Here is a 16087-nt window from a genome sequence, read left to right as displayed (position 1 = left end):
AATTAAATAGGACAACAGATCTAAAATATTAATTAGTAGAACAACAGGTCTAAAATATTAATTAGTAGACCAACAGATCTTAAATATTAATTAGTAGGACAACTGCAGATCTTAAATATTAATTAGAAGGACAACAGATCTGATATATTAATTAATAGACAACCGATCTAAAATATTAATTAGTAGACAACAGAACTAAAATAATAAATAGCATGACAATAGATCTGAAATATTAACAATCAACATGGGAATTCGGTGACGATTTTGATATCGTCTTTGTAAATGATTTTTTGATTTAGTATAGTGATGCCTTCAAGAAAAGCTGTAATCCGTCTGTTGGAGTTTTTTTATGTTTTTATTGCATATCGTATTGTACTTAGTGATTAAAGAAATTTCAGTGCAGTTGTTCCTTTTTACGGTTTATCTCAGAGATAAGAGAGTTACAGAGATCGATGAACACCTATAATATGCGATATTTTCTACAGCATGTTCTATTGTGTATAAGTACTGTACACGACCAATCAGGAGACATCTGTATTTAGGGATATTTAAAGATCTTTGAATAGGAAATGCAAAATCTTTAAAAATAAACAATATTCATAAACGTTATGTTTTATGTTTAAAATTGGAGTATTTTTTTAAAAGTTGTAAAACTTAACCCCTGAATGCAACAACTGGCCGTCAGATGTCAGTTAAAAAAACATTACATGGAACCGCAGCATGGCGTGCCGGGACATTATAGGCATGCTCAGCCTATCCAAGTAAAGTGTATGAGCAGTCTGTGTAGTCTGTTATTTATCTTGCAGAAATAGTACAGAATGTAATACAACGTTTTGCAGAATAACAAAATGAAGTCTTTGACAGTTTACATAAAATATAATCTAGCAGACCTAACTTTATTTTAACCAAAGTGAAGTTAGGTAACACAACGCTAAGTTTTTACAAAGACGATTTCGAATTCGTCTCTTAATTAAATCCCATGTTTATTGGGACACAATGTACCTGCTTACTAAGCTGTCTGCACTGGGATGGGACCAAGCTAAAAAATAATTTATTTTTAAAAAATAAATAAAAATGCCTTAACCAATTTAGTAATATAGCGCGCTCTAGCATAATTTAATGTCATGGTAAAATGTTTTTTTAAAACAGTGGCCAGCCATTATATCAAAACAATTAGTTATGTTTCAAATTAAAAGTTTACAAATAAATAAAAAGATTCAGTTTATAGACAACTTCTCTTTGTTTACAAGTTTTAACTTTTCTTATGTTTTAAAGTTTGGAAGGAATTAAAATTGAAATAGAAAATATATTCTTCATATTGTTTTAATACACACGACGAAGACTGTACATTGTACAATGTATAGTCTTCATATTGTTTTAATACACACGACGAAGACTGTACATTGTACAATGTATAGTCTTCATATTGTTTTAATACACACGACGAAGACTGTACATTGTACAATGTATAGTCTTCATATTGTTTTTATACACACGACGAAGACTGTACATTGTACAATGTATAGTCTTCATATTGTTTATATACACACAACGAAGACTGTACATTGTACAATGTAACATTTTTTTGAAATCTTTGTTGAATTCAGAGACAATTCGAAAAATGTAAAGAACCCTCTTTTTATGTATTATTATATTTAAAAATTTGTGATATAAACACAAAAAAAAACAATTATGAATCTATTATTGCTGCTTATAATATGTATAACCTGGGTTATCTGGGTGGCCAAGACTAAAGGATAAAAACTGTTCAGCATTTGCTGGCAGAAAGTGAATGGTTGGCACTTGAAAGTGATCACCTTAAAATAAATGCTATTTTAATTTTCTAAAAATATAATCTGATCAAAAACTTGTCATCATGTTTTTTTGCACTGTATCAGAATTTCCCATTTAATTCTAAAGACATTTGTGGTGTCTAAGATTTTGTTGTTGCGAGGGTGGTTGGTTAACAAGAGTTAACATATATCGTCGTTTAAGAAAATTTGGCAAGTAAAAATTCATTAAAATAAAAATATACAAACTCGTTTAAAAATGTTTACTTTCAGAAAGTCTGACTAAAGAATGCAGCCAATCATTTCAAAAAACAAGACGACCTTTAAGTCATATTTAGTGGGACATTGTCACACCAGATATATATTGTAAGTAAAGGTTAAAATTGTAGTATCGGAATTCATTAATTATTTATTACAAATTGCAAATTACAAATAGATTGAATAAACACTCGTCTAAAACTATTTCAGGGGGGGGGGGCATAAGTCAAAAGAGGGTCTATTGCCTTTTTAGTTTTCTGTTTTAGGAACATTTCTATGTTTAAATGCAAATAGAACTCGTTTTTTCTAATTTAAGTTTACCTAAAATTATTCCAACTTCGTTCAAGAAAGGATTTGCGATTACTAAATCCCATTTTTTATTCAGAACATACTTCATTTCCGTCAGAGCTTCGTCATGAATCTAGAATATTTAAGAATCTACAGAAGTCGTCGTATATTTCAATACAGTGAAAACGACTTTAATTTAAATTAGTCTTAATTGTATTGTTATAAACACCGACCATTTGAGAGCTTCATTAAAAGTTTAAAAATTGCTTCTTGATTGTCATCCAACATTTTCCAGTTTTAAATGGTTATGACAATTGAAATACTGGAACGCATGGTAATTGACAAACCTTGGTGATATATCTCAGTAAATGTTAACTGGACATTTTAAAGAGTTTAAGAGCTGTTTTGAATTATAGAGATCTAAATTACGTTTCTAGTTAAAAGAAAAACTTTATAAGGTGACTTGAACCCATAGTTGTGGACCTTAGATTTTTGAAACTATGCATTCGGTTAGTTCAAATAATCTTAGGTTGAACTAAGGTTAACACCATCATGTTGCAAAAATTAAAAAAATTGAATTTGTTGCAAAGACCCAATTCCTTTACCTCTGCCATCCTATCCGGGAATAGATAAATCATTCTCAAAAGCTTCCAAATATGTCCTAAAAATGTACAGTAAAGAAGCTAGAATACTAATATGCATATTTTATATGATATTTACCATTTCAAGTACTTTTAATAATAAATATGATATTTACAATCGAACGCAACCGATGAAAATTGCCGTGCACGCATCAATCATATTTTTTGTAAAATTTACTGTATCATAATTCCTCCTGAAATTGACATAAAAGAAGTAAAATAATAAGTGATCTAATAAAGAATAAAATCCCTTTTATTTTTCGCGAACACTCCCTTTAATGATTAATTCTCTCCATACCTAAAACAGAATCAGAAGCTAGCAAAATACTTCTGAAATCTTCATCAATTTCCTTTAGTGCTTTACTTTTCACAAGAATCTAAAATAGTCAAAATAGAATTGATTTTTTGGAACATTCCGCCTTTACATTTTCGCGCCTTTTCTGTAACCCCTCCCCCCCCCCCCTTCACCCAAAAATATAAAATGTTTTCTTTAGGACCACTTTTCAATAAAGATTTGACTGAAAATAAAAATATATTTTGAAAAAAACTGTTTATCTTCTGATCTTAGAGTTAGATATTAGATTAGACATTTTATTTACTTGTATTCCCCAAGGGGCCTGGCTTCTAGTAGAATTTTCTATGAATTTCAGTTTTCTAACATCCACATCATTCCAGGTTTTGCAAAAATATCCCTAGACCCCCCCCCCTCCCTTAAAAAAACATGTCTGATTCACAACGGCACCCTAAGCTTTGTTTAATCAAAAAAGAATCAGATACATATCCATGATTTCTTTTGAATAATTGTTTATTTTCCATTCTGGTTTCTCGACAAAAAAAAGACTTGCGAAAATTGTGAGAAAACGGACGCTACCTTCCACATTATTAATCAGATAAAAATGCACTGTCTTTTAAAATTGAAAATGACTTTAAATTATGACAGTCCCTTTAATAAAACATAAAATTAACCTGTGTAAAATTTACTTCCGGTTGGAGTTTATAGCTTGAGACGAACGTGAGATGATGTCCGGATCTTGCTAAACCTGAATTAAATTTTTTTTCTTCATAATCCCGACAAGATGTACGTACCTCCGACATTGACAAAGAATTTACTCATATTCTATGCTAGTTATTTTCTAAATATTTAAGTCTTTTCATTCTTTTCTCCGTTGTAATTTGTATGTTTAGATATGTTTAGGTTTACCGTTTAAAAAGACATATCTTATTGATACTCAGTTTTGTTACAGTTTTTAAAAAAGACAAATATTTTTTTGTCTGAAAGAAAGACAGATATACACAGCTGGGGAAAAAAACTACATTTTTACCGTAATATTGCATTAACCGCAAAATGATGAACATTTTGATCGAAATTGTGATTGAAAAGGAAAAGTATTTGAGATTTTTCTAACATTCTGTTCCATGCTTTCCTCATTGAGAGCAAAATATTAGGGTTTTTTTTTCTATCAGTCAAGACTTGAAGATATACAAAGAAAGCCATTTGTTTATACTGACTATAAGCGTATGCAAAGATAGAAATGCCTGATTAAAAACAGTACTTTTGAAACCTTTGCCGTCAATTATGAATTTTATATGAATTTTTATAATTTTGAAAACTGATTATTTTCAATTATGGGTTTTCTACAAAAGTTGCTTGTTCATTTCTACTAATAGAAAAACGTATGAGAATTATCAAAAATAATTATATGTTTAAACCTAGACAATAGTTTCCATATTATTGCTTTGATTTTAAGAGTACTGTTGTGAATTGGGCAGTCATTTTTGAATCGAAGGGTATTTATGAATCTTAACATTAAGAGTATTTCTCTGCGGTCGAAATTTTTAGAAATTAAAGATTTGGTTTTTCATCTAGTTTTTCTAAATAACAACAAAAAATGAAAGGTTGACTCTAAGCGGTTGTGCCATTTCAAATTATTTTAAATTCTGTGAATTTTAATTGTTGAAATAATTAAAAATCTAATTTCTATTTGATATAAATACCAACCTCTGGCTAATGGTTCCCACGCTGATACATGTGATCTGATAGAAACAATTTATTTATTGTTAATTTAATTATTTTTTACTTCTGACACTTTGCTCATCTTTTTCGAAAAATAAAAGTAGTATTTTATTGATCTTCAATCAATGTCTTTAAACCCAACTTTTGTAAAATTAAAAGAAATTAAAAGAGAAAATGAAGGTCCTACTAAAATGGAGGTTCTACTAAAATGGAGGTTCTACTAAGATTCCCGACTATATAATAAAAAAGAAGCTTTCCTAAATATTTGGGGAACAATTTGTTCATGTTTTGTTTAATTGGTAAATTTAACACGAAAATATAATTACTATGTAAACTTGGGGCTGCGGGCTGCAAACTTAATTCTTCCCAGTGCGGTTTTTAATTCGCTTTCTGAGAAAGAAAAGAAAAAAGAGCATTTAAAAAGATAAATCATAATTATGCGGAGTTTGTTTAATCTTTTTATTAGTTGATAAAAATTTCTTTAATTCTATCATATTCAATTCATACCTATGATCCCTAATTACGTTGTATGGATATTGCTAACTTTAATAAATGATCGATCTCGATATCCAATTTGGTCACTTTTATATTCTTGACCCTTTAAGATATCCAAGCAGGATATGACCAATCGCAATAGCATGAATTCTATGAATTCTGATGTTAGATCATGTACACACTACACAGTATACAGTTTGAAATATCAAAGGTTTGCACCATCAAGTTTAAAAAAATAGGAATTTGAAAATTCGAGTTTGTTGCAAAAACTCCATTTCTTTAATAAATGGAATTATTTAAAAAATGTTGTATTATTTATCGCACCTCAAAATTATGTTTTTGAGCAATATTGCGAAAAACCGCGCAAACTTCATTGCGAAATATTTATCACAATAAAGGCAATGATAAGCAAAATGAAAAAATGTTTTTGTACATAGTGTGCTTTGTTTTATTGCGCAAAATTGTGCAATCGCGATTGTTTTACGCAACATGCGCAAAAAATAATTACTCGAAGTTTAGCGCAACAAATCGAAAAGAAAAATGCCATTGCGTGGAAACCCTTAATACAACAGTTTTGAGTTCAGGACTCAGGGCTCATTTATAGATTAGAAATTAGAAATTAAAAAATAAGATTGATCGACTTTTATTCTACTTTGTTCGGACAGTGAACGACTTTTTTAAATATTTTTATTTTATATTCAGATTTTTTAAAAATAATTAAATTGTTTTCCTTGAAGAAGCGGGAATATACATGAGTATATTTGCTGGATTTACCCCTGCACATCCCAGTACAATCATTAAGCAAACTATCATGATGCTGAAATATAATGTGATTTAAAATTCATGGATCCACTGGAATATTCCGTACAGTAAACTATCATGATGCTGAAATATAATGTGATTTTAAATTCATGGATCCACTTGAATATTCCGTACAGTAAACTATCATGATGCTGAAATATAATGTGATTTTAAATTCATGGATCCACTGGAATATTCCGTACAGTAAACTATCATGATGCTAAAATATAATGTGATTTTAAATTCATGGATCTACTGGAATATTCCGTACAGTAAGCACCAAGAAACATGAAAACACTCCTTGGTAAAATGGTTGAAATAAAAAAGTTTTCAAAATGCAAATCCAAATCAAATTTTTTTGTTTTAAAGGGATATTGTAGGATCAATTAATTAGAACAGTATATCAACATTTTAAATAAAAATTGTGAAAGGAAACCCAAGCAGATTGCATTTCCGTAAAAAAATCACAACAGTGCAGAGTATAGACGAACAAGAAAATGGCATTTTTTTGGTTTCCGATTTTAATTAACTCATGAAAGTATAACAATTGTTTCTAGAAGGCTAGAATAAATATGTAAAAGTGATGATAGTGAAAAGTCATTTAAAAAATACTATTTACAAATATTTGAATTTGAATTCTGAAATATTAAATACAATGTAATATGTACATGTTTCAATATTGAGTGATATATTCCAACTGACTAATGTTATCTTCAGTTGTTATAAACTACAGATTACTCCAGAATCCCGGCACAAGAGACTTTATTCTTATGCAATCATAATCTTTTAAAAACAAGGTTAAGTACTAAGAATATTGGAATGTAGATTTTAGAACACAATGATTCCCTTAGAATAGACAAGTAGACATTTTGGAACACATTGGTTCCCTAGGTAGATATAGACAAGTAGACATTTTGAAACACATTGGTTCCCTAGGTAGACATAGACAAGTAGACATTTGGAACACATTGGTTCCCTAGGTAGACATAGACAAGTAGACATTTGGAACACAATGGTTCCCTAGGTAGACATAGACTAGTAGACATTTGGAACACATTGGTTCCCTAGGTAGACATAGACAAGTAGACATTTGGAACACATTGGTTCCTAAGGTAGACAAAGACAAGAATACATTTTGGAACTAGTAATAGACTGAAGTATGACACTTTGGAACAAAAAAAATTGATACCCTTGGAATAGGGTGAATAATGAAACTTTGGAACAGGGTGATGTTAATACTCTGGAACAGGGTGATGTTAATACTCTGGAACAGGATAATGTAAATACTCTGGAACAGGATGATGTAAATACCATAAAACAGAGTGATGTAAATAATCTGGAACAGTATGATATAAATTCCCGGAAGTAGTGTGATATGGAACAGTTTGATTTAAATACTATGGAACAGCTTGATGTGCAAATATATAAATCTCAACAAAATAAAAGCTACAAAACATTTAAAAAACAACAGTACTAGGGTTTTTTTTACATATTCTGATCTATCAAATCAAGTTAGTTTGATTTAGAAATAATTGATAATGAATCACCCTGTACATATGTATATAGTAGATAAGTGCATTCTTATCACATCTTTATTCTATTCCTTTAAAAATTATATAATAATCATATTTACCCCAGTGGAGATATGCAACATTGTCATCTTTGCAAGGAGAGTAACTTGAAATTACGCTTACAGTCCCTTTAACCCATGTTTTTGTTTTGTTTAGGCTTTAGTAATATTAGATTAGAACCTTAATATTGTCAATCGGTTAAACTGTGCTAAAAATCATCAACAAAAGTCTCAAAATAGCAGTGTATAATTGAATGTCCCAACTATTGGGACAAATAAATCCTGATATTCTAATATTTTAAATATTTCATGAATAAACGTAAGTTTAAACTTACAGTGACGGTTTTATATGGAATGTTACACAGACTTCTTCCAGCCTTGGTTCCCTTAAGAATTGGAATCTAGTCTGTTTCTTCCAGCCTTGGTTCCCTTGAACTGGAATCTAGTCTGTTTCTTCCAGTCTTGGTTCCCTTGAACTAGAATCTAGTTTGTTTCTTTTCCAAATCATAAAGTAAATATATGTCATTTAAAGATGAAATTATGTCCTGAAGAACGAACTAAATCTTTGAATCGTTTTATTTTATGAAAAGAGCCTTAAATTGAAAATGTATGCACAAAATGATAAGGATATATGTAATAAATTGGTATTTACACATCTTATCTAATCTAAAAAGTAAAAACCTCATCAGATACAACATACAAAATTGGCTCCCCCCCCCAAAAAAAAATGCAAAATTGCAATTTATCATGATTCAGATTGTTTTTAAAAGGTTTCTTTGTTTTTTTAATCTCAGTCATAATTGTAAAAATTGTGTTATAAAAAAATATAATTTAAACCAACCAATTTATCAAACTATTTTCATTAGGAAAATTAGGAAACAATTGAATTGGAATTAATTGGAATTAGCCAGAAAAAGAAAAGAAAAAAAATTCATTCATTCAAACAACTACGGGGTGGAGGGGCATGACAAATGCCCTCTCCTCCCCCCCCCCCCCGACCACCACCGACCCTTTTTAGGGTTACCAGAAACTTTTGAATTAATAGCTTCGCATAAAATTAAGTAAACCATGTAAAATGACATCAAAAGTTTTTGTTATTTAATCTTATTCAATTAAACCCAAACTTCTTAGTACATCTTATTTTGAGACGTCTTATTGTACTATATGAAAGAATTAGCCAATTGCTAAGTTCAAACAAACCACTAATAGTTCACACCAACCCAAATATTAAACGATTCACGAGACAATACTTTATTTAAACGAAAATTGATATCAAACGATTATTATATAGATTGCAGGGAATTGAGGTACGAGTATATCTGACAGAAAACCACTATTCTTCCACTCCTCTGGGGTCTGTAGATCATCATCAACTGACTCTTGTTTCTGTTCAGGTTGACCTGCCCACTCCAGTCAGAAATCCCTATTTTCTACAAAATACCAGGTGAAGTCCACATTGGATATCCCCGGATTCCTTGAACCTCTCAACTCGGCGTCAGGTAAAAATATATTTTACCCGCTAGAATATATACAACAGAGAATAGGGATAAATCAAATAGATTATCAAGTACAATAGGTGGCAACAGAGAAATTAACAAATTATGCACGACGTCACAAGTGTCAAATATAACAAGGAAAACGAAATTTTCTCATATTAGTTGACATGTTTTCCAAGATTAAATAAAAAAAAAGTGTAAAAACAGAATCTAAAGAACACATAAAATTGCACTTATTTTACTATAAGAAAAGCACTTTATTCTACAATGATCACTATTGTTAATGATTTTGTCGGACACGAAAAAACTGAATTGACACTTGTGACGACAGAATAAAACTGTTTTGAGAGTGATACAAATTCTACGTTGCCATCTATTGTACTAGAATTTATTTGGGATAAATATTCTCTGTTCGCAAAATCATCGAAAACCATCGTTTTGCTCAACTGCTACGTTATTATCAGAAAGAATTAAAAATCATTTTGTGAATTTTGTAAGTTAGCTAAATTATGCAAGCTTACAGAGCATTAAAGTAAGGATAGGCATGATTTGACTGTTTTTAATCAGATTGTTAATCACAATAATTTTACAAAAAGTTAGATGATTATTTCGATGTAATGCTTATGCGTAAGTGAAAGAAGTCGTTATATGTAATCTGGGTAATTTCCCGAAACGAAACAACAACTACAACCCAAATGGTATATTATTGACCATAGGTTCAAAAATAAATATGTGACCACCACCCCCCCCCCTTGTTTTTGCCATTGAGTTATATTGTTTACTTACAGCTCATACAGATAAACCGGTGTTCTAAAAATAAAGAAAATCTGCCAGATTAGTGATTAATTAAGCAAATATAACTTTAAAAATAAGAAACGCTTTTTCCAATTATTGAAAAGAATTAATAAAAAAATGGTATCCCTCTCCTCAAAAATTAAACATATATGTAACCCCACAATTCCTTTGCACATAAGTATATAAACATTACCCTTTATTATCAAACGAGAGGTAATATTAGATTAGAACCTTAATATTGTCAATCGGTTAAACTGTGCTAAAAATCATCAACAAAAGTCTCAAAATAGCAGTGTATAATTGAATGTCCCAACTANGGGGGGGTTTGGAAGATATGATATCATGAATGCTATTATATAACTTGAGATAGGTCAAGCTTTCCTATGCAAATAGTGTCGTAACAATACCAACCTATTCTTCAATCTAACACATGTTTGTGCGTGTGTGGACAAATGCGTCGTAAACATAACAATTTTGTGCGTCAAAATTTAATCCAAAAATTTCCCTTTTTTCATTGTATTTTGAAATAAATCTAGAATATAATTTCCTTATTTTCCTGTGCCCTTTAAACGTGTATACACTCTACAGTCTTGATTAATAATAATGAATTATGTAAAAGTTGCAAATGTATAAGTGTGTTTAGATGTTCTGGCGAGGGGTGGACACCCCAACTAGCATGAAACATGACATAAAGTATGGAGCCTCCAATATACGGTAAGATCTCTAAACCAAAACATCTTTAAAGAAAAAAAAGAATATCTGAAGAAACAATTGAGGTTATTAAATTGTAATATTTTTTTTTAAAAGGAATGTCATTAATAAAAATATTTATGTATATATAAATGGAAAAAAGAATTTATCTCAATCTAAAAACTGTTTTCTTCTCTCTAAGATCAGATATTATATTCATAACAGAGGCTCAGTACTGTTTGATAAATCTGTGTGGCTCGTGGTGGCCAAGGTGCCTCCCTGTTCTATCACATGCTGCAACACTTGTCTGTATTGTCATATCACCCTAATGTGACATTAATATTTCAACTGTTTCGTAACAGACAGCCTTTATATTTCACCTATATTTGAAGACAATTATGGTTTGTATAAAAAACAATTAATTTCCCGCACGTTATGTGAGAATTAAAGTATTATTTTTCTGGTTTTTATAGCTGTTTTCCGTATTATTATAGCTGTTGTCCGTTTTATTAAATGCATTTCAAGTGTACTCTACACTGTTGCAGACTGAAGAAACATTTTAGCGACAATTCGTTACAGATTTTACATTTTATTCATAAGTTTAACATTCAGGCCAAATATTTGAATTTTCAAATTTGATTTCGATTCTTATCCACAAAATGTTCTTATTTTGGTGTAGTAAAAATTCAGTAAAGAGGTTTTTGATTGTTATGTTACCACTTCTGTATTAGTTTTTTTCTCCATTTTGTTCGTTCGACGTTCGTTATAAAAATTGATTAAGTTCGTTCTTTGAAATATCGTTCATTTTCTTTCTATTTTGTTCATTTTCTCACTGAACCATTTTTCAGTAAAATTGTTTCTTCAATAAAATCGATCTTTTAGTAAAAAAATTATGGGTTGTCCGCAAAATTCTTTTTTAAGTAAAAAAAAACTGTCGTGTTTTCAAAATCTCTTGAAAAACTCATTCGTTCAGTAAAAAAAAAACTATAGTTTTATTGCGTTTGTTGAAACGAACGATTCAAAAATAGATCATGAAAAATCAAGATTGTTCGAAAAATTTTAAATTGTTCGTTTTTATTAATTTGTTCATTCAGAAAAAAATTAGTTGGTTGATTTGAACTATGCCCCATCTATATATATTGAATCTGCCCATCTCTATATAGGTAATCCTCCCCCTTTTTATATGTAATCTGCCCCATCTCTATATATGTAATCTGCCCATCTCTATATATGTAATCTGCCCCGTCTCTATATATTTAATATGCCCCATCTCTATATATATAATCTGTCCCATCTCTATATATTTAATCTGCCCCATCTCTATATATGTAATCTGCCCCATCTCTATATATGTAATCTGCCCCGTCTCTAAATACGTAATCTGCCCCATCTCTATATATATAATCTGTCCCATCTCTATATATTTAATCTGCCCCATCTCTATATATGTAATCTGTCCATCTCTATATATATAATCTGTCCCATCTCTATATATTTAATCTGCCCCATCTCTATATATGTAATCTGCCCCATCTCTATCTATGTAATCTGCCCCGTCTCTATATATGTAATCTGCCCCCTCTCTATATATATAATCTGTCCCATAAATATATATTTAATCTGTCCCATCTCTATATATGTAATCTGCCCATCTCTATATATATAATTTGTCCCATCTCTATATATGTAATCTGACCCGTCTCTATATATGTAATCTGCCCAATCTCTATATATGTAATCTGCCCAATCTCTTTATATGTAATCTGCCCAATCTCTATATACTTAATCTGCCCAATCTCTATATATATGTAATCTGCCCAATCTCTATATATGTAATCTGCCCCGTCTCTATATATGTAATCTGCCCAATCTCTTTATATGTAATCTGCCCAATCTCTATATATGTAATCTGCCCAATCTCTATAAATGTAATCTGCCCAATCTCTAAATATGTAATCTGCCCCATCTCTATATATGTAATCTGCCCCATCTCTATATATGTAATCTGCCTAATTTCTTTATATGTAATCTGCCCCATCTCTATATATGTAATATGTCCCATCTCTATATTTATAATCTGTCCCATCCCTATATATGTAATCTGTCCCATCTCTATATATGTAATCTGTCCCATCTCTATATATGTAATCTGCCCCATCTCTATATAGGTAATCTGCCCGATTTTTATCATATGTCATTTTCATGCGTTTATGTGCGGCACACAGACCAACGATTTTGACAAATAAAAAGAAAACTTTTTTTGAGAGATGAATCTTTGCACTTATAAACGCAAAGGCGCGCAGAAGAAAGGATTTGGATCTTTGTGAAGAAACAATCTCAAGGAATAATAATTGTCTTAAAACATTTTTTAAAAGTGAATATTTGCAAATTATCTTTTTTTCCATCTCATAATCTGAGTTCGTTTACCTTATGTCCATTTGACAGCCGTAATTATTATTTTTAATAATTTTTTGTTGTTTGTTTATCTTCTTGTGATTTTTACATTTTTACATTTTTTTTTACTTGATTTTGATGGTTATTATATCGTTAGAACTGACGAGGGTCAACCCAGACCGAAATATATTTTCAATAAATGTGGAACTAATATCTACTTTTTTACTCTACAGAGGTTTGTTCCATCACCATCAATGAATTTTAATTGATGTTGATGTTTTTCTTTGCTAGGCGCACATCCTCACGGAAAAAAATAACATATAATCCTAATTTTGATTTACATCTATAGGAGAATTCATGGGTACAAATGTGATTTCCAACTTTACATAATGGTTAACTTAAAGTTACACTAACAGTCCCTTTAAAGAGCTGCAAAAGTTTAAACATGGCTAGCTCGAAGTATCTAGCCAGATATTACCAATCTAGTTAACTGCTTTTTCTAGGAAAGAATGAGAAGCGTTCATTTTGTACGTACAAATAAGAAATAAAAAGTTATTAGAATGCGGCCGGATCCGTTTTATTTGCTTGTCATATCCTTCTAGGTTCAAAGTTCAGGGCTAATTATTTAATTCTAGGAAAAGTTTCTAAACTTAACGCCATAAACAAAATCAGCAAACTTAAACGTTTGATATTTTATTCTAAGGATTAAAGCTGTAAGCTGTAAGCCTGTAACTCTGTAAGTTTTCAGTGACCTATAGATGCAAATGTAGCAATACCCGATTTGATTTACATCGGTGAAACCTTTATCTGATTAAAAATTATATTTCTGACTCGAAAATTGATAATTTCGAGTCAGAAATATTCTCCGAGTCACTTTTGCAGTGAAACGTATATTTCGGTTGATTTTACGCTTACAGTCCCTGTACGTGAGACCTTGAAGAAACCAAATAAACCGGAAAAGTTGGAAGCACTTCATGCGTACAGTTTGACCCAGCACTTTATTCATGAAATATTGTCTAGGTCCTAGCACAATTTTTCAATAATTTTTATACAGAGCGTCCCATATCATATTAGATTATCTCCAATCTTTAACGCCAAAATACGCACATAATACTCAAAAAAAACTAGCATTTTCTCCCAAAACAATTTTCTATTAGCCTTATTAATTTTTTCAAAATTATAAATTCTTCTTAAATTTTCCGATTTGTCCCCCAAATTGTAATTTAGACTTATTGACGCGGTCTAATTTGATGCGGGACACCCTTATACTATTATACCTAAAATTCAAATATTGTAAAAAAAATTTTTTTTTATTATACGGATACAGTTTTAAAGAGCTCCATATCAAGGAAAAGTTTGGTTCATTTCAAGTGCGTGCCGGGCTGACTGTTTTAGGAGCAGGGCATGCTGTACAGTACACATAAAGACTATACCAGAGCCCGAAATTTAAAAGAGTATCATTGAACGAAACTCCCGAGTTTCCTTTTTGGGGTCTTAAGATTTGTGTAGATTTTGATTTAAGATATTCGAAAAAATGGAGAATATGAACAAACTGAAAAAAATAATATTTCATTACAAGAATACTGATATTCACAAAAATGCCTAAACCCATTCGTGAAACCCGGGTTTTAAAACTGGTTTTCATAACGATACCCTGTCTTAAGTTTTGGGCTCAGACAAAATGGGACAGTACGCCACATTAATTAGGTCCTTCTAGGGAAAATATAGTGATGCAATTATTCAATTTAAAAGCTAAATATCTGCAGTATTCCATTTTTGACAGATTGGACAACGACATTTTAAAAATTCTTTCGATTACTCCGAAGTTCTGGGCCGTTAAATTGTATGAAAATTCGGATTGGCGTAGAAAAAAGGTCCTGTAAACCCTATAGTAACAGCATTGTTTATACAACGATACCTGATTGCTATAGATAAAATATTGATGACGCGTATAATTCAAATATAGATTATTGCACACTTTAAAGGGACAATACGCGTATTTTCAATTGACCCTTCTTACAAAGCTGGCAAGGCCAGATGTATAACGGTACCATTGAAAACTTTTTTGATCAAGTTAGAATTAGATATTAATGTGCTTTTTCTTTAAACAGTTCATTTTCTTCCACATCTTTGATCAGATTAAGGTTTTTAAAGGTACCGTTGTAAATCAAGCTGCATTGTGAACTTTGCATGGAGGGTAACTGGACAATAATGCACAGTCCCTTTAATCTGAAGATAAGCAGCACAATGCAAACATTTGGGGGCACATGTTGCTACATAAACTTATTGTTTAATGAGTTCGATCCAGGACTGGGCGTCGTTTTCAGGGAGCACTCGTTCTTTCTAGGGTTTCCAGTCCTAATTAGGCGTATAACTTTCTTTCGTTTACGGAGTAGCATTTCGCGAAATTACGTGTTAATTACGTACACGAAAGAAAGTCTAGTTTTGCGATATTAATGCGTAATTACGAGAAATTACATAGTACAAAACCATTCCGTAATTAGTAAAGTACATATTAATTCTCAAAAATGAATAAAGCGGGAAAATATGTGTAAGGATATGCGCGCTACAACCATGTTTAATCTGATTGGATAATTTAAATACTTTCAAATTTAAGTTTCGCTAATTAGGCGTAAGTATTGCAATATTTCGCAAAATTACTTTTTTAAATATTACATGAAATAGAACGTGTTCTTAAAATTATTAATAGATCATTAAAGTACGAACGTGGAACGAACAGTAATTGTTTAAAAAAAGTCTCGACTCTTTCTAACAGGAACGCGTTCTAAATCATTAGAAATGGGTGAAAATTGAAGAATTTTAATTTATCTGTATAATTTTAAATTCTGTCAGTT

General features: G+C 30.8%; 1 protein-coding gene across 1 annotated transcript; it reads right to left on the bottom strand.

Moving 5' to 3' along the window:
• Positions 1-111: 111 nt before the first annotated feature.
• Positions 112-6295, bottom strand: LOC111708158 (uncharacterized). The gene is made up of 9 exons (XM_023481448.1): positions 6217-6295; positions 4977-5011; positions 3944-4017; positions 3276-3354; positions 2942-2997; positions 2370-2469; positions 1728-1817; positions 1003-1039; positions 112-139 (listed from the first exon to the last, which is right to left on the bottom strand). Exons 1-9 carry the CDS (start codon positions 6282-6284, stop codon positions 112-114), a joined length of 567 nt encoding a protein of 188 aa, XP_023337216.1. The 5' UTR covers positions 6285-6295.
• Between the last annotated feature and the right edge of the window lie 9792 nt (positions 6296-16087).

The sequence above is a fragment of the Eurytemora carolleeae genome, unplaced genomic scaffold (genome assembly GCF_000591075.1).
Source record: "Eurytemora carolleeae unplaced genomic scaffold, Eaff_2.0 scaffold723, whole genome shotgun sequence".
Taxonomy (NCBI): Eukaryota; Metazoa; Arthropoda; class Copepoda; order Calanoida; family Temoridae; genus Eurytemora; species Eurytemora carolleeae.
The sequence above is the reverse complement of the archived record's forward strand: the minus strand, read 5'-3'. Positions and strand labels throughout refer to the sequence as shown.

Coding starts and splice junctions, on each gene's coding strand:
- LOC111708158 (XM_023481448.1), bottom strand. CDS start 6,284: ATGATTGTACTGGGATGTGCAGGGGTAAATCCAGCAAATATACTCATG. Junction 5,012..6,216: donor TATATTCCCGCTTCTTCAAG/GAAAACAATTTA, acceptor TGTTTCTATCAG/ATCACATGTATCAGCGTGGG. Junction 2,998..3,275: donor AGCTTCTGATTCTGTTTTAG/GTATGGAGAGAA, acceptor GTACATTTTTAG/GACATATTTGGAAGCTTTTG.